This window comes from Motacilla alba, chromosome 2, assembly GCF_015832195.1.
Source record: "Motacilla alba alba isolate MOTALB_02 chromosome 2, Motacilla_alba_V1.0_pri, whole genome shotgun sequence".
Taxonomy (NCBI): Eukaryota; Metazoa; Chordata; class Aves; order Passeriformes; family Motacillidae; genus Motacilla; species Motacilla alba.
In genome coordinates, this window is record NC_052017.1 from 94,698,811 (window position 1) to 94,716,624 (window position 17,814).

The 17,814-nt window shown below is 40.2% G+C and overlaps 1 protein-coding gene and 1 long non-coding RNA gene across 7 annotated transcripts in view; both read left to right on the top strand.

The window, feature by feature from the left end:
* The first annotated feature begins 1,096 nt into the window (after window positions 1-1,096).
* On the top strand, window positions 1,097-9,657 carry LOC119697432. The gene is made up of 3 exons (XR_005255849.1): window positions 1,097-1,299; window positions 3,704-4,244; window positions 7,487-9,657. It is a non-coding gene; the product is annotated as an uncharacterized LOC119697432 (long non-coding RNA).
* A 2,950-nt stretch (window positions 9,658-12,607) lies between these two features.
* Window positions 12,608-17,814, top strand: part of NETO1 (neuropilin and tolloid like 1) — a 75,705-nt gene continuing 70,498 nt past the window's right edge. For all 6 annotated transcript variants that reach the window (XR_005255812.1, XR_005255813.1, XM_038127855.1 and 3 more), the window contains exons 1-2: window positions 12,608-13,662; window positions 17,260-17,313. Coding sequence is in view for 4 of the 6 variants with exons in the window: in XM_038127855.1 (XP_037983783.1) it covers window positions 13,635-13,662; window positions 17,260-17,313 (82 nt within the window). In the remaining 2 variants the exon portion in view is untranslated. The remainder of the gene's footprint in view (window positions 13,663-17,259; window positions 17,314-17,814) is intronic.

The following is a 17,814-nucleotide window of genomic DNA, read 5'->3' on the forward strand; positions in this document are numbered from 1 at the left end:
CAATAAATGGGATTCATTGTCTTCTTTTTCTGATAAAACTTTAGTGTTCTCACATATTGTATTTATTGTCTGTATCTGCTCTATATATCTGATTTGTCAGGTATTCATTAAACTATGAAGCAATGAAAACTGAATGAACATAGTCCCTTTTCCTCTACATCATGTATTTCAGATTTTGAAAGCAGTATGAAATCCAATATTAATCCTATTAAAATTTTCATCTTGTAACTCAGAATGTGGATGTGACTCGTGGTGGCTTATTTTGGGAAATGCAGCATTTCATTAAATGAAATGAGTGAGATTATGATTTCATTCCGACCTACTGTGGAAATTAAACCTCTTCAGTAGGACTTTTAAAATTGAAATAATTTATTTTGCAAGGGTAAAGACGACTTAGTGATGGATTTAGGTTTACTTTTTAAAATGCATTTCCAAGAGCTTTTAAGGGCAGTATACAGATATAATGTGAAAAAAAATCCCCCCTAAAAACCAACAAAAAACCCACCAGCACTCTATGACCTAGAGTATTCTTAAATTAACTTTTAAATCATCTCAGAAATTGTATCACCTGTAATATCCCATCCACAAACAGCATAAGTGGTGTAACTTAGCTAAAACTAAAATATTTTTCACAGACCACTGAGAAATCACTCAGAGTATCCCACACAGAAGCTTGCAGAGTCAGCAGTTTGGCAAACTGCTCTTCTGCAGGTGATTTAGAGGGAAGAACTCTGAGTGTTAAACCTGCAGTTGATGTTTTGGGATATGTCTGTTTTTCTACTTTTCTTTTGTGATCTCAGAGCCAAATACTAGACTGATCATAATGTGAAAGTGCAAAATCCAGTTCCCTTAATGGAGAAGTAAGCTTCAACTGATCAACACCACTACACCCTGAGCATCGTAAACCCCGAGTTTCTTGTTGCTTAAACACGCCCAGCTGACCCATGTCCTTTTGTCAGTATGTGGTGGATTTGCATCCAGAAAGATTCAGTTAAATATTAACAATAACAGGGCTACTGAAGCATGGAAAGGAACTGCCCATCGAGACGTTGTTATCTCCTTCAACAGAGGATTTAGGGACAGGCTACATAAACATGTATCAGGAATGACAAATATATAGCTCATCTAGCCTTGTGCCAGAGAACTTAGTGACCTCTTAAAGGCTCTTTCATTTTTATTTCCCTGTGATTCCATGAAGATTTGAAAATAAATACTATAAAAGCTTTGAGATGCAGTAAAGGAGCAATATAATATTTTGAATAGATGACACCAATGCTGTCTTCCTGGGACTTTTGCCAGGTAAGTGATTTTGAACAACAGCTTTTCTGAACACTTATACTACTGAATCCCTCAATTTATTTTCATTGAAGTCTTCATTCTTAAATCCATATAAAGAAATTAGGCATCTGAACAGAGGGGAAACACATTCTGATCTTTAGGAATTGAGCAGTACGCTACAAATATTAATAAATGTAAATATCTGTATTAAGAACATTTCTGTAATATAGATCTTTTCTTATTTGACCTCTCTCAATTTGGACTGATGGGCAGGTCATCTGATTAGTAGTATGTACATGCAAATCCCAGGGGGTTTTATGAGTCTTTCAAGCCTTTTAATACTGCCAGTGGAAAAATGGTAGTTTTCTGTGGGCAAATCCTCATTTTGGTGTAAATTTTAAAGATAAAATCAAATTATAGTGTTAATTGATGCAATGTAATTTAGATATGACAATATACATTAAATTGAAAATTACCTTGAAAAGCACTTGAAAACATAGCATATACTTAGAAGTTAGGTGTGCTATTACTATGAGATTGTTTTATAACCTGGAAAGTCTCCCATTTTTATAACAACAATATAGATATTAATTAATTTATCACAATCTATTTTTCTTCTAAAAAGATTTTTTTTCACACAAGAGCAAAGCAATAGCACCATCTAGAAGAAGCCTACTTTCAGTTATATGATAGTCCTTTCATATCTAACTTTTTTCCTCCATCCTTTGCACTGGCAAGAAGATAGCCCTTCTGTGTTTCCATTTTGGTCAAATTTGTATAGACTTTTAACACTGTCATTATTTGCATGAAGTATCAAAAATTTAAATTACATTAATATTATTCAATGTAAAGGAAGGTCTCTAAAAACATTTCAACTAAATAATTAATTAGTAGAATTTTATTTCTTTTTATTAGACTGAGAAAAGATTTAACCATTCTTGACCTTTTTACTAAGTGTAAAGGCAGAATCAGACACTTGACAGGAAAAAAAGCTTACACAGGTGGATAAAGCCTATAAAGGTACAAGAAACTGAGAATGGACCCTAAAATAAAAAATGCTTAAGCATTTGAGATAAGCCTTAATACTTGATACTCCTTCCAAGATTTTTTCTCATATTGGTAATACTGGACCAATATTAACGTGCCACATGGCCATAGTGCAGATGAAAAAATTGTCTCATATAATACCATGATTATTCAGATTAAATTTTCTGCCACAAAAAAATAAAGAATAAAAAACCAACCAAAAAAACCCCACCAAAAAACCCAATGCTGACATAAAATTTTGTCTGGAGCCAAAGAACAGTAGCTCAAGTGTCCAGCACATCAAAAGATTCTTATGTCCAGCAATGGATTTTTCAGGAAATTTAAATATATAAAACAAAACCCCATGATCAACCTCTTGATAATTATTTAGGATGCAGCACCTCTAATTTAAATCTGTAGTCTAAATCAGAAAAAGAAAAACCAAAAAACCTTGAATCAGAATTTCACAGATTTCAGATGCAGCTTTTCTATCCATATCTTTAAAAGTTTTAGAGAAGGTAAGGTCAAAGTGCTGAATCTTGCATCGGGGAAGAAAGGAGAGTATTTTTCTGTCATTTCCTTTGCAGGGCTGACAAAATTTTGCATCAGTTACTCAAATTTTATCAGATGCTCTTGCAGGTTAGACATATAATCTGTGATAAAATTTTAGGTTTTGGTTTGGGTTTTATTTAGTTTGGTTTTGTGTTGTGTTTTTCTTTCTTTGTTTTTTTTTTTTTTTGGGGGGGGGGTCTTTTGTTTTGTTTTGTTTTGTTTTGTTTTAAGCTTATTGTCTGTGTTTTACTGACCAAAATTTGAATTGACCTTTTAGTTTCCCTGGGTTCCTGGCCATAAAGTAACAATGGAATAAGAAATTATAGACAAAGTCAAGTATTGTGGACGGGGAAGGACAAACATAGTCTGTGTCCTTGTCAATCACCTTGCACAAGCTGGAATTTTCTCCACATGTTGTTGTGGTGACATGTTACTGCAGTTCAGCTCTGAGGTGAGATAAGCATCACAGACATAAGCAGAGAGGCAGAATTGTGTTGTGCAAACATCTGTACATGGATACCTGAGCTAGCCCCAGGCAATGCTGGCAGCACCATGTGGTACACACAGTGGTCGTGTGGAACTCTTCTGTTCCAGAGAATCAGCCCTGATCTCATGTGTGCCTTGTAGCTCAAGCTTCTTCAGGCCATGGTGATGATGATGCTGATGGAGACTTCTGTCAGACAGAGAGGGAATCAGTGCTAGTTTAGGACCAGCCACGCTGTGCTCTGTGGCACACTGCAGACACACCTGCACATTTCAACTGCTCCATGAGGAGAGAGGCCCATCAAAGATGTCAGACCATAAAGCTGTAGTAAAAACCAAACTGCCTAAAATTCTTGTTTCACAGAATCACATAAGGATGAGGGTTGGAAGGGACCTCTGAAGGTCATCTAACCCCACTGCTAAAGCAGCACATTGCACAGGATCATGTCCAGGAGGGATTTGAATATCTCCAGAGGAGGAGACCTCACCATCTCTCTGTGCAGCCCGTTCTAGTTCTCTGAACTGCGCTTCTTCACATGTAAAGTGACTTCCTTGTGTATAATTTAAAGTTTACACAAGATGGAAGTTGTAAATCTGCAAAGCATGGAGAGCACTTCACGGCTTCAAAAGAGAACCTCACATCTTCCGTGTTTTGGACCTCACATCTTCTGTGGGCAATAGTCACAACTGCAGAGCTGAGCTCTGGCATCCCACACTGTGCAATTATGGTGCAACTGTTGATATTCCTACTCAGCACAGACTGGAAGAGAATCAATAAGAAAAATGGCACAACAAAACCCATAAATATGGCATATAATCTTTTCCTTTTTTGAGTCAGCTCATAAGGAGCAGGAACAGGAGATGTGCCTTTCATGTATTCAACTTGCATTTAAAATGTATTAAATGTAAGTGATTTAGACTTTTTTATTTCATGTTCTAAGTACAAAGAATCAGGACATTAGTATTTAGTGTTCTTTTAATTAAAATAGCAGTTTACTCTAAGCCCTGGAATTAATTACTTTTTGAACTGCTTCTCTGCTCTGCTAATAATGTTTGACAGTTTTAAAATAGAGTAGCTAAACTTGGGGCTATTCAGTTTAGTAGGCTGATGCAGAACACACTGAGAAAGATGAACTTTAATTTAAAAAACTGTCATGTGTGAGAGCATACTATTCATTTAATGATGAAGACCTCTGTCAAAATTTGCATATTCACACTGTGAATGAAATGCCATTCAGAAGATGGAAACTGAAAGCAATTTTAACATTATTGACTTAATGATACTAAATTTTGTCCCAGCAATGACTTTAAAAAGAGCTATGATGTTAAAAATGCTGGGTTCGACATATTTTTGTTAATTATGAAAAAGTGTTACAGGACTTAAATGACAGGACATGCATTTTAAACTAGAAACAGAAAAGTTTTCACCTGTAACAACTTGTTCATGTAAATAATAGTCAAAGGAGGACTCCATATTTTTAGTTACCTTCTTGGAAAAATTGCAACTTTAATGCATACTAACATATTGCCCCAAAGCATAATGCAATCATTTTGCCTTATTTAGAATATTTTGATGCCAGTTCCCTGAAAGCAAAACACCATTTATACAGATTCCTAGGTTCTGTTAGTATTTGTAATGAATCAATTTTACCTGAGAAAAGTCTTCATTGTTATCCATTAATATCCAAGTGTCTCCATTAAGACTGTGCCTACTTGCCTTATATATGTACTCTTTCCATCTTCTGCCAACCTTCTCCTTTGTCCCCAGCTCAAGATTAAGAAGAGGACAATACAATGAATGTCTAAGTTATGTGTTAGTCTAGAAGCTAGTCTTTTAAAATAGGACTTCACTTGGACTGACAAATGTGTGTCCAGCATCTTAAGTGAAATTTTGTTGATTTACAACTGCCAATCAAGCCAGGCTTTTCCTTCTAATTCAGTGCTCCCAAATAACTCTTCCCCTTCTGCCTTCGTCTCAGTCTAGTTTGCAGTCCATCATTTATTTACTTGTAGCTTTGCCGCTTGCACTATATGTATAACTCATGTGCTAGATATAGTAAAGATGCTGACTTGGAAGTTAGAAACTTGCATGGAGCTTTCAAATTCCTTTTCCATAAGAGAGTATAAATAAATGCTTTTTTTGAACCAGGTCGACAGTAATTAGTAATTTTGTAGTATCTTGCAATAACTAATTCAAGTCCAAAATATATGATTTGCCACCACCTCTGCTACTCTCTTGCAAGGATGATATGTTTGGCAAGACAGCAAAATTCATCCACTTCTTTCTATGGCACAATATTATAAGTATTCCACTTAAATAATAAATATGACTCACCCTTCCTCCCTAGTGTAAGAAAGACTATTTGTCTTAAATGGTAAATTAAGCCCTATTAACAATTCCCTGGAAAAATACATTTAATTACACCATTCCACTGGAACACTAATGAAATAAGAATTAGTTGAACTTTCCAATTAACCCTTCTAAGATTCCTCACTACTATGTAGGAGAAATGGTGCTGCTTTGTCTCATTAAGGAGGTAATTTCTTTTGTCAGTACTAAAAAGAATATTTCAGGAAAACATCCAAATATCTATATAACTGAATTACACTTTCTCTTAAGTACTTTCCTTCATTCTTACAATGAAGAACAGGTTCATACAGTCCCTATATATGTCACATTATTTCTAAAAACGCTTTTCAGATAGGACCCCCATTGAGTATTTTGGTTTATTTACCCTAAATAGAGTGATAGGAAAAAAAGTGCAGTAAAAGCTGCAATGAAATGGCTCAGAGGTAAGTGCAGATGAATCAGCTAGCAATAAGCTAGTAATTTTTGGATAATTTTTTTATTATGTAGTAATCATAGTAGTTTTGTAAGGAACTAGTTATCTATTTTAGAACTAATTTTAACTTCTGCCATTTCAGGTTTTAATTTTAAATTATGCAGATTCCCATGGCTTATCTTCCACTGTTGTTTTCAAATTCTTAACCTGTGATAGATGATTCAGAATACAATCTTGGGAAGATTTGCCATGAGTTTCATGTGCTCTTACAGTTGTTTCTTTGAAAACTGATTATTTATCATTTCTTCTTGTTCTTTTGCTCATATTTTTGGGGTTTTATTTGATGTTACTTATTTTAGCCAGAAAGTAGTAATCAGAAATTTCTTACTAGATGACTTGGAAAAGTGGATTTTTTTTAAATCTTCCTATTTAACAGCTTTCTTCCAGACTTTGCCAATAACAGGTATGGAATTTCTTGAGCTCTTTCAGATAGCAACATGTCTATGTTTAATTCATAAATCAAATCATCAACATGTGAATGAAACAAACCAAAACAACTAACAAAACAAACCCAAATACTCCCCACCATTTGAATTGCCCTTGTTCTTGAAATGGTAGAATTAAAGGTTCTTGAAAGCCTTAATTTAGGTGACAAATTTATCTCTGTCTTAAATGTGGAATCTGAGCTAGCACTTTTGCAAATGGCATTTGCTTCAGAAGGGATAGGTGGCAGGACTTTAGTATTCTTCAAACTTTTTTTGGTAGCAAACCCCTATTAGTAGGAGATTTTTAAGAATATGGCCCAATACGTATTTATTTGTTTATTTATAAAATAAATACACAGACTACTGTACTAAGGCATTGAATTTATAAACTACATACAAAATAGAAATTAAGAAGGATGAGATAAGGATGAGCTAACAAACTTTTTTTTAAAAAATAGTTTTGTTTTGTTTCATTTATTAATGATGTAAAAAAAAAATTCATTCTGCACCCTAATGGATTGTATTATACACTCTACTAGTCCACAATTTCCCCCCATTTTGAAGACCACTGTTCTAAATAAAGAAAGAAAACTGAATACAGTAGGCAACCTTGCCAATTCCTGTATGACCCCACAAAATTACTTTTTAATTCATTCAATTTTGGAGTGACAGTAATCAAACAGGAAAAAAAGAAAAAAAAGAGAAGAAGAAATAAAAGTGTCCTGCTGAAGAGAAGTCTTTTATCCATTGAAATTGTGTGCTGCCATGTAAATCCAAGCGACACTTATTAAATGCAAGACTAATTATGAAAAACTGCAGCTGGAAAGTGTCAGGTTTTTCTTCATTCCTTGTTTAAACTGCTTTCTTCTCATATTTAAGGGTTATCCCCCAGACCGGTTTGCAGAATGGAAATGCGCTTCAATTCTCAAGAAAACTGTCAGAAGAGATGTTCTAAATGTGTCGTATTCAGGAACACATTTGTTGGAAGATTGCAGACTCAAAGTCCTTCTGCACTTACAAGAGACAGTCTGTGAATGACCAGAAAATGGACAAGAGGAAAGATGTTATTTTAAGAGACTAAAAGGTTCCATTATCCTGATGTCACACAGGAAGGTATATGTTATGCCTCTCTGCAAGTGTTTCATCACAAAAGAATGGAATATATTTCAGTTTTTTGTGTTTCATCTACTAGCACTGTTGAAAGAAATACTGAATAAGTCCATATTAATATACAATTCAGGGCAAAAGGAGCCTATCTGTAAGGTGAAATGGTTGGTACTGAGTTCTCCATGCCTGCTCTGTACCTGTATTTATTTAGCACTAGTTTTACTCTGCTCCTGTGGGGCTGCGTGTCCTTTAGAAGTTAGAAAAGAGACTGCTCTAGGAAGCTCTCACTCAGCTTAGTTTCATCTATAAGAAAAACAGCTCACACACTCAAAGTCTTCTCCAATTTGCAATCCAAAATGCAGTAAGTGAAGGCAATTGGGAGATTCATTTTAGAACCATACTTTTTATCTGAACTAAACCATGAATGTAGATGTGCTGATCAGCTTGATGATTCATTTCAGTGTTTCCAAATGTCACACTGTGTATAAGTGTTATACTGAGCTGGTAGTTTGGATTTGCTAAATTCTAGCAAAAAAAAAAAATTCATTCACAAAGGAATTGTGGCACAAAATGCATGTGTGATTACACATGACAGCACAGAATCCAAAATGTTTTTAAAGAAGGCGTAAAGAAGAGAAATACCACTCTTGTATTTCTTCCTTCCCACCCTCAGAAGCATAGATTGCTTTCCATAAATAAGGAAGCAAATGCCTTCTCCATTTCATAACTGTGCTGTTTCTTCCAGTTCAAGGAATACTTTGTTGAAAATGTGGGAGAAACTCATGGCTATTTTGAATCCTTTCAGTCTTTTATCTACACAAAGAGGAATTAATTCACTTAGTTCTTATGGGCTATACTTAGAACAGTTGTCAATGGCAGAGTTGGGATAAGACAAAACTATCCAAAGCAGCCAAGAAAGGATGGACAAATGCTGGACAGGTTTTGTTTTCACAAGAAAGAATTTAATTGAGAAAGGTATGGAGTAATTCACCTAAGGTTCCTCCATGCTAGGGAATTTTTAACAGTGAATAACTTACCATTTTAACAGAGACTGAATAATCTCCTCTGGTTCAAGGAGCAAATAATCGAGATATATTGTCTTCTTACACACTACAACTGAAAGCAAGCCAAGTCTGTGCTGAATATTAAGGAGTTTCTTTTTCTCACTGGAACTGTTCCCCCACTTTATGATCCATTGTCACCCACTGTTTACAGACTCAAAGCATCACAGAGTGTGTGAGGTGTGAAGGGACTTCTGGAGACTGTCTTTTCCAACCCGCTGCCTAGACAGGGCCACTTACAGCCAGTTGCCCAGGACTTCTGCTTTTGACATACAAACATATAGGCTAACCACAGAAGTGGGGGAAAGCCAAGCAGAATTTTATTTTCTTTTCTTGTCATTGAAACACCAGCATAACACAATTCAGAGGCAAAAGTTTTTTCCTGTCTGTTGAAGAAAACTGTCCAGTGCTTCACATAGATCTCAATAGGAGATTGTATACTACTATTTTGGACAAAACTGTTAGATATTTTCATGCTTATTTGTCTTATTTTCATCTTGTAATCTCAATTTGGAAATGCTTCACAGTGCTTAAACTGGTCTATAAATGACTGATCTCCTTTCTGCCAAACCAACCATCGTCAGGCTGATCAGTGTCTTAGATTGGCCTAAAGACGTTAGACAACAGGAAGTGCTTCATGTCTTGCTGAGTAAAATATTCTGGGTTCAAACATATTGCTCTAAAAATCAATAGAAAAATTCAGCTGTGAATGTGAAAGAGAGAGGCCGACAAAATGTGCCATATAAAGAGATTTCAGTGTAATGGAGGGTTTAAAACTACAAAGAATAGCATTGTATGTACTGAATCAAGGAGCATAATTGTGTTGGGTTTTCTGGCTTATTTTTAAAAACAAGATTCAGTTGACAACCAATATAGAACTAATAAAAGTACATTTCTAATCTAAAAGTATAGTTGTCATTCCATATAATAAAATAAGTTAACGTCATTACTCTAAGAAAAATGCAAAACCTAAAAAACCCCTTAAACTTATTTAAAAATCAATAGGACTTTTACCAAGTAAATCCAAAGACTTCCTAATGCTAGGAAGATGCCATTTGACATAATTGTTTATGGTTATTAGGCTTTCCCATTTTTTTGAAAACATTTCATGTTTATTAAATGTCAGTCCTTTTCTTCCTTTTTTTTACTGCCTAGTGGAAATGTAAGATTCTGGCAATTGACTAATTAAGGATGTAAAAATACACACTAAGTTTATAAAAAATTTAGCAATAAAATTCCAGGGTAAAGGAAGATGTGCCCACCTAGGAGCATGAGCTACTAGTTTACTAGAAAGAGCATTTTCCAAAACTCATATAAAGAGATTTTGCGACAAAATGAGACGTAAAGCCAAAAAAAAAAAGATGGTGGTGAACATTTCAGTGGTTGTATGAAGTTCAAATTTTCAAACTCTCTACAGAAGTGATATCTACTGAGGCAGAAAGCAATTTTGAACAGTCTCTAAATTGCAAACCCTGGGTACTTGCTTATAAACACTTGCATAAGCTTTTAGCATTCAGTGATGTAGATCCTGAGATATCTCCTTAAGGTCTCATTGCTAATGAGAACACTTAGTGGCCATTGTGGTCATGCCTCATTTATTTTGCGGATGTCTCCCTCCATAATGATAGTTACTGATTACATTTTGGCATAAACACACTTGGTATGTACTACTTTCTGTTTCTCCATACTTTTGCAATGGTGTCCTTAAAATTATGAGGGACAATAAAGCATCTAGGAATTTTAAAACTGAAAACATCCTATTTCAGAAAAGGAAAAACATGAAGCTCACTGTTATATTATGTGACACAGCACATTTCCCAGAACAGCAAAATCAGCTGTTTTGTGCCTACTTGTTCTATTACCTTTTTTTTAAAGTAACTATAACTTGAAACTTAGCCATATGGATGTCTGCCTCATCCTGCAGAAGAAACATCTGACTGTCTACAAACATTTGTATGACTGTTTTCAACACAACCCTTTTTCTGTTACTCTACTGTTCCCTGACTAAGATAGACTGCACATCTGTATAGAAGTTTATCCTATGGATAAATCAGGTGTCTTTCAATTACTCTACAAATAAAGTTCTGTAAGTCATTGTGGATGAGAATAAGGAAGGTCAGAGAAAGTGCTGAGAGGGTTAGAAAGCAGAGTAGGACAGTTTATTGAGATTAACAGCTGCAAACTTGGTGTTGCTAATGGCAAGACGGATTACACAAAGCACGTGAATGCTTTCACAAAGTCTTACATCTTCTATATTCCTTATTATAAGGAGCTTACTCATAGCCTTGTAGCAAAACCCTGTGCCCTGCTCACCCTGCAGGATTTGTAAGAGCTCAGTCAGGCTGGCTGGGCTGATGGCTGGCTGGCTGTTTGAATGGGTGAATCCTGCTAGCCAAGATCTCTGACTTACCCTAATGTGCACGCTGTTGTTGCTGACTGCCTGCGCTGATGACAGATACAGTCCACATTCCAGAGTATGGGGGAGACCATCCACAGGCTGAAAAAAACCCCTAAGGCTTTTTTATTAAAACACGTCTTTTTACTGGAAAAATAAACAAACAAACAAATAAATACATGCATAAATAAACATCCAGGCTTCCTCATCATTCACCTTCCCGAATAGCTGCTGTGCTGTCCCAAAGGCAGTGCTGTCCCAAAGGCAGCAAGGGTACCCACCTCATCAAAAGGTGCCCTGAAGACAATAGGCCTCTTGCCTATGCTAACACAGTCCCCAGCCCGCCGGAGAACCCGGGATGCGGGACAGACCTGTGTGGCCGCAGCGGGCAGCCCGGCTCGGCGAGCGCGCACCGCCGCTCCGCGCCCGGAGCGACCGCTGCCGACCGACCTGCGCTCACCCCCGCCCGTGCTTTTCCGCACCCGCGCAAAGCAGCATGCCGGGCTGCACTTCATTTTTAATTGACTTGCAGCCTCCTTCCCAAAACGCCACCTCCTCTCCCTGCCCCGGCTGCGCTTCCAGACACACTTTTCTTGTTGCAAACGGCGTGAGCATCAGGTGCGGGCAAGGAGGAGCGGCGCCGACCCCGCCTCCGAGATGCTGCTGAGGCGTGGGGAGCCCGGGGAGGTGCTGCGGGTATCCCGGCTCCCCTGGCTCTACCCCCATCCCCGCGGGGATCGGCGGCTTTCCCGCGCCGGCAGTTCCCCAGCCGGGCAACAGCGGTGCAGAGGGGATCCCACTCTGTTCCCCCTGCACTTCTGTGACACAAATCTTCCCTTCTCCTCGTCCCTCCCCTCCGCCCCAGCCGTGCGCTTCGCTCCCTGTCCTTTCTCGCCGCCCTCCCCTCGGCCGGGCCGGGAGCGCCGGGTCGCGGCGCTGCGGGAGTCCGAGGTGCCGGCTGCCGCGCTCTGCAGGGCCGGCTCCCGAGGCCAAAAAGGGACACAGCCCTTTCTGTTCATCCGTTCCTCCTCCACCCTTGTTTTCCACTGAGACCGTTTCAGGCCCTCTCAATACTCTTATTATTAATATGTTCTCTCTATTATATTCTGCCCCCCTCCCTCCGGCCCTGACCATTAGCCCTCCGCAATCTCGTCAAAGGGATGGGTGTTTGGGGTGGGTTGTAGCTGGGGAGGAAGATAAGTCCTAGACGCGGGGGGAGGGCGGGAGAGAAAGGGAGAGATTTTGCAGTCGTCTCTGGGCTGATTGGAAGAGGTAATCATTGTATCTTGCGGCCGGAGGATTAGCAGATAAACTTTTATTGCTCCCTTTTGTGCGTGTGTGTGCGTGTCTGTGCGTGCGTGGGTGTGGGTGTGTAGAGGAAGAAGTCGTCTCTCAAGGGGGAAAATCTTTTCATTTTCCCTTTGGCAGATGCAGGTCAAGGAGGAACTCATGAGCATTTTGTCTGATCCATGAACTGATAAGGAGAGGGGAAGCCATCCCTCTCCTCTTACCCTTCCTTTCCTAGTTTTGAAATCATTCCTTCCCCACCACTGCCTCCCTCCCGTCCTTCCCCTCCTCTTTCCCTTCCCCTTCCCCTCCACTGAATGAATGGAAGAGTCTCCACGGTTTTCTTCTGCTTCTCGCCCTGGACTGGAGAAGTGAGGGGGCATCTGTCTATCCTCATCCATCTCTTTCTCGCTCCATCCATTCTCAAGGGGATTTCAGACCGTGCAATGTGTTTTCAGCCTCTTGCCGCTGCTACCACTTGATACTATGCTATGCGCAGGGAGAGGGTTTTGCAAAAATGGATTTATTCGATTTTAAAGGATTTCTGCTCTAATAAGGTTCTCATTGCACACAAATATGACTAAATCCCCTATTTGGTAAATCTTTCTCTACCCCACCCCTCCTCTTTGGGTTCCCTCCCGCCCGCCCCCACCCCTTCAGAGGAGCAAGCACAGGGAGCTGATGACGGACCCATTAATCCCTTCTTCAATGCATCAAAAGAAGCCGAAGGGCTGGAAGTCGCTGGGCTCGGAGTCCTGCAGGAAATGCTTCGATCTGCTTTTGGTTCTGTATGAAACTGGTGACTAGGGGCTCGGCTCGCTCCGCCGCCGTCGCCCGCCGGCACCTGGATGCGCGGGCCGCCGCCGCCGCCGCCGCCTTGCCCGCCGCCGCCGCGATGCACCGCTCGTGGCGGTGCTGGTGATCGCTCGGGTGTGATGGGATTGAGCCGGCGGTGATCATTTGAAGGCGGTGAGGGAGAGCGAGGGAGAGGAAAGGCTGCTCGGCTCTGCTGTGTGTGTGGGCTTCGGGCTTTTTTTTTTCCTTTTTTTTTTTTTTTTTTTTTTTTTTTCCCTTCTTCTTCTTCTTTTTCTACTTCCATCCTCTCCCCGCCACTGGAAGTCCTCCCGTATCTAAATGGAATTAGTGGAGACCGAAGCCCCTTGTGTAAGGAACAGACATGACCCATGGGCGCAGCTTCTTTCACAGTGAGTATCAATCTCCCCCTTCCCACCCCCGACCGAGCTCCGCCGCCGCGCACGGGCTCCTGCCCTCCGCTGCCTCCACACCTGGCGTAACGGGACGCCCAGACTCCCTCGGCGAGGGGGCGAGCTTCCCCCACGCACACCCCGCATCCTCTCCCCCACCACGCTGCGGAGCACCGGAGGGGAGCCGGTGTCCGCCCGCGCCGTGGGGCGGGCGGCGGGGCACGCTCCCGGGGGCTGGAGGCTTTCACCTGGGCGCGACGCGCCTGGTGGCTTCTGCCGAGCCGGGAGAGCGCGGGGGGGAACTGCCCCCACCCTGGGGCCCCGGCCGTGGCTCGAACCGGCCGCCGAGGGTGAGGGGGCGCGGGGCAGCGCCGGGAGCCGCGGCGGGGCGGGGGCGGCCACACCGGGCACGGATCCCGGAGAACTGCGGGGCGAGGGCGGCGCTTTCGGCTGAAATCCACCAGGATTAGCAAGGAGGCACCGAAATATATCACCTACTTTTCCAAGACCTTAGGGGCCTCAAGATGCGAGGTGGGACTCCCTCTCCCGCATCTGTTTTGCAGAGGGTCCACTGTTCTGAAGGGGCTTGACTGGCCCCAGCTCCTGCCAGCACTTCTCTGCGCGCCCACACCTGTACAATAGCGCTATGAGCAGGTATTGCTTGTCCAACAACTCTTCGCCAGGCTACGCCGTGTCGGTGCCAAATCACAGCCTCCTAAAAGCCGGGCCAAGAGATAAATCACTTAATGTACATCTTGTAATGAAAAAAATGCACAGATCCAAAAAAGATGGAAAGATGCGTAATCAGAGTGGCACTAGAAAGCGCGATTATAATTACACCCGTGATTAGGAGGGAAAGGGGGAGGAGGAAGACAGTGAGAATGCAACAAGAAATGTTGCGGAAACTTCTTTAAGATAATTCCCAAACCGAGATAATGACAATATTGTTGCTATGCTGCCAACCCTTCCCAAGCGACAGTTTTTAATGAGTGAAGATTCCATGGCTGTTCTCTTTGGGGTCTTGGTTTTTTTTTCCCCCTCTCTGAAAAGCACTGCTATTTTTCTGTGGCTTGAAGAAGAAAAAGGTGTGAGAAATTCAAACCTGAAATTTGGTATCATGGATGCATTTGTGCAGAGGGATCATAAAATAAAATGGTCTGCCTTGTCTACTTGAATAATATGTATTTGTGCTGGCTTTTCCCAAGAAGACCACAATTTTAATTACTTTCTGGCAACTTGCATATTTTGGTGCTGCTGTTAATAACACTAAAACAAAAGCCTTTTTCTTTTTTCTTTTTTTTTTTTGTTTTAAATGGGAGAAGTGCTTCACTTTATCTATCCAAATGTTAGATATTATACATCTAGAATGAAACCAAAACCCCCAAACAGTTTCTAAGTTTCTGCTTGTCTATTAGACTTTATTATCAAGATTATTTTGACTGCTTATTAGTAGCAAATACTGATATAATGACATGTAAGTAAAGCTCTATGCTTTAGGAGAAGAGCTATGTGGTTTGGAAACCTCTTTTCTAGCAGTTGCAGCTGGAACTGAAAAGACCTGTGGGGGTTTTGTCATCTTGGTAATAATATATATGTGACTTGGACCAACTCTCTTTACTTCCCCGAACTTCACTTTTTTCTGTATAGAAAATGAGGGGAGACCTAATAGATAAAGGTGCTTGAAATGAATGTGTAAGAATCAGATATGCATTGTTTTTAATTTCCTAAAAGAAACACTTCTCACATGGAGTTTGTTTGGTCATCGTGTGTCCTATTCTAGCTTCCACAAATTTATGGGCAGAAGGAACGCCGGCAGCTGATTCCGTATTTGAACACCAATCCACTTTACACTATTGAGAAATTAGGTGTAGGCTGGTGAAGATTACAAGCATAGATGCATTATGATCACTGCATGAAACACGGCTACAGGAAATGAGCAAATCAGTAAAGGGGTGACTCCTGCCTTGCGTTTGGATTTGGACAGAGCTGGCAGGCAGAGTCCCAGCTAGCATGTATTTCCAGAATTCATCCCCGAGGAGAGCAAGGGAATGAATGGCTAGGTAGCATTCAGATCTGAGCAGAAGGTGTAGTGTTCTCACTGAATGCCCATGACACACAAGAATTTTAACTATCAGTGCTGCCAAAATCCATCTCTAGGGGCTGTGATCCTGACCAAGAAATAGTGAATTTGCTGCCAAGCCTTAATTTTCCCAGAATTTCAATCTTACCCTGCTTAATAGGGCAGCCATCATCCATGCCTCAAACCCTCTGTCACATGGGAAAGGTCAAAGACATAGAAATAAGGATCTCAATGCCATCAGAATACTGGAAATATGGAGAATGGCTTCCTTCTGAGTGAAAATTACACATAAATTGTGATAAAAAAGGTGAAAATATCGAAAACACACTCTCAGAAAGGATCATAGTTACTAGCCCATGGTGGCTTTTAGTGTCTCTTAGAGAAAATAAGAAGAAAGTATGCATTCGATTACTTTTATTAATTGCTCACTTCCTCGTCATAGTCATCAACAAAATGGTAGCTGACTGATCCAAAATGCTCTGAATAAGCATGCAACTTCATTTCCACCCTAAGGTCAGTGCAGCCTGGGCACTGGGTTTGGGCCTAATGCCAAACTAGCCGGGGCAAAGCCCTAAGCACTCCAAGAACTGATGGATCTGTTTTCTTCTGCACTTGCTATTCCAATTTCTCTGATAGCCAAAGAATATATGAATGATGACAAGAAAATCAGTGTGAGATTTCTTCATCAGGTAGCTAGCTAGTCACTTTGATCTTCCAAATTAGTCTCATTATGACTCTACTAAGGGTTTGCCTCTTAGCCTTTTCTAGTCAAACTGTTATATTTGGAAATTCCCAGAAACACAGTCATTATCTCCAGGTCAAAGTCCATTTCAGAGAGGTTGCATTTGTTTCCAAGAGGCATAGTTGTCCTATCACGGTTGGAGACAGCAGATACCTGTTTGCAAAGTGGGCTGCAGAGTCACTGCAGCAAAAAAGCAACACCCTCTCGACAAGTCAAACTAGATTAATGAGATTGTTAGGCACACACAATAATTTACTTCACTAGAGATTTGCAAATGCTTTGATGGATGTGAGGAACCCAGCCTCTCGCTTCTTTCCTACTCCCAGTACTCATTTTCAAATTTTATTATGCCATAGTGAGAGACATTAGTATATACAGTGGCACTGAAATTTAGTTTCCCTCTGTTAAAAGCAGCCACTTTTCTACTACTGACACGAACTATTACTATATAAATAGGTATTGGTAAAATGTTTTTCTCTAATATTAAAGAAAAAGAAAAAAAAAAAGATAAGAACATCAGTGCCTGTGGATTTTGTTTTAAACCCAGAAGATTTCCTCATTATTTGCATACATTTGCAAAGATAAGTACTTACAAGAGCAGGCTATGAAGAAACTTACTAATACAATATGTGCAATTAAGAGATGCAAGTGAAAAATGAAACTTATTCTTTGCAGAAATGCTATTTCATTTATATTCTTTTGAGATATATGAGTACAACTCATTTGATTGCAGAAACTATCACTCTCTGATATTTAATGCATATTTCTCTTTCAGTTGTAGCAAGTCTAATCATTCTACATTTGTCTGGGGCAACCAAAAAAGGAACAGGTATGTAAACGTCAAACATTTTTGTCAGACAATTTATCAGAAACCAAAATATGGATTTGAGTTTTTGAATTTTTTAGTAGCTCATTTACTTCCAATGTTTGCCCTTAGTCCATTTGTTTGGAGTATTCACATGCCTGTATACACACAAAAAATCCAGGGGTACTCATCAGGCTCAGCCTGACTCTAACTAAAGACTATAAAACACTCCCACTTTCAAACTGGGAAGCCCAGTTTGGGCACTCAGCTACCTACACCTAAAAACTTTTTTCTTGTTAAAGTATAATTAAAAACCTGGAATTTGGTAACAGGGGTGCATTTGTGCAGGGGGAGTAGAGAAAGAGATTGTTGAAAGCTTGGATGCTGAGTGTGAGGAGAGCCTAGCAGGGAATGCTGCTGAGCCCAATGTGTGTCTGAACCTGTGTCTGAATGCACAGCCCCTGAAGGCCAGAATTCATTGCAGGAAATTGGGCTCCATGTCATACTCTGCCTGGATACAGACCA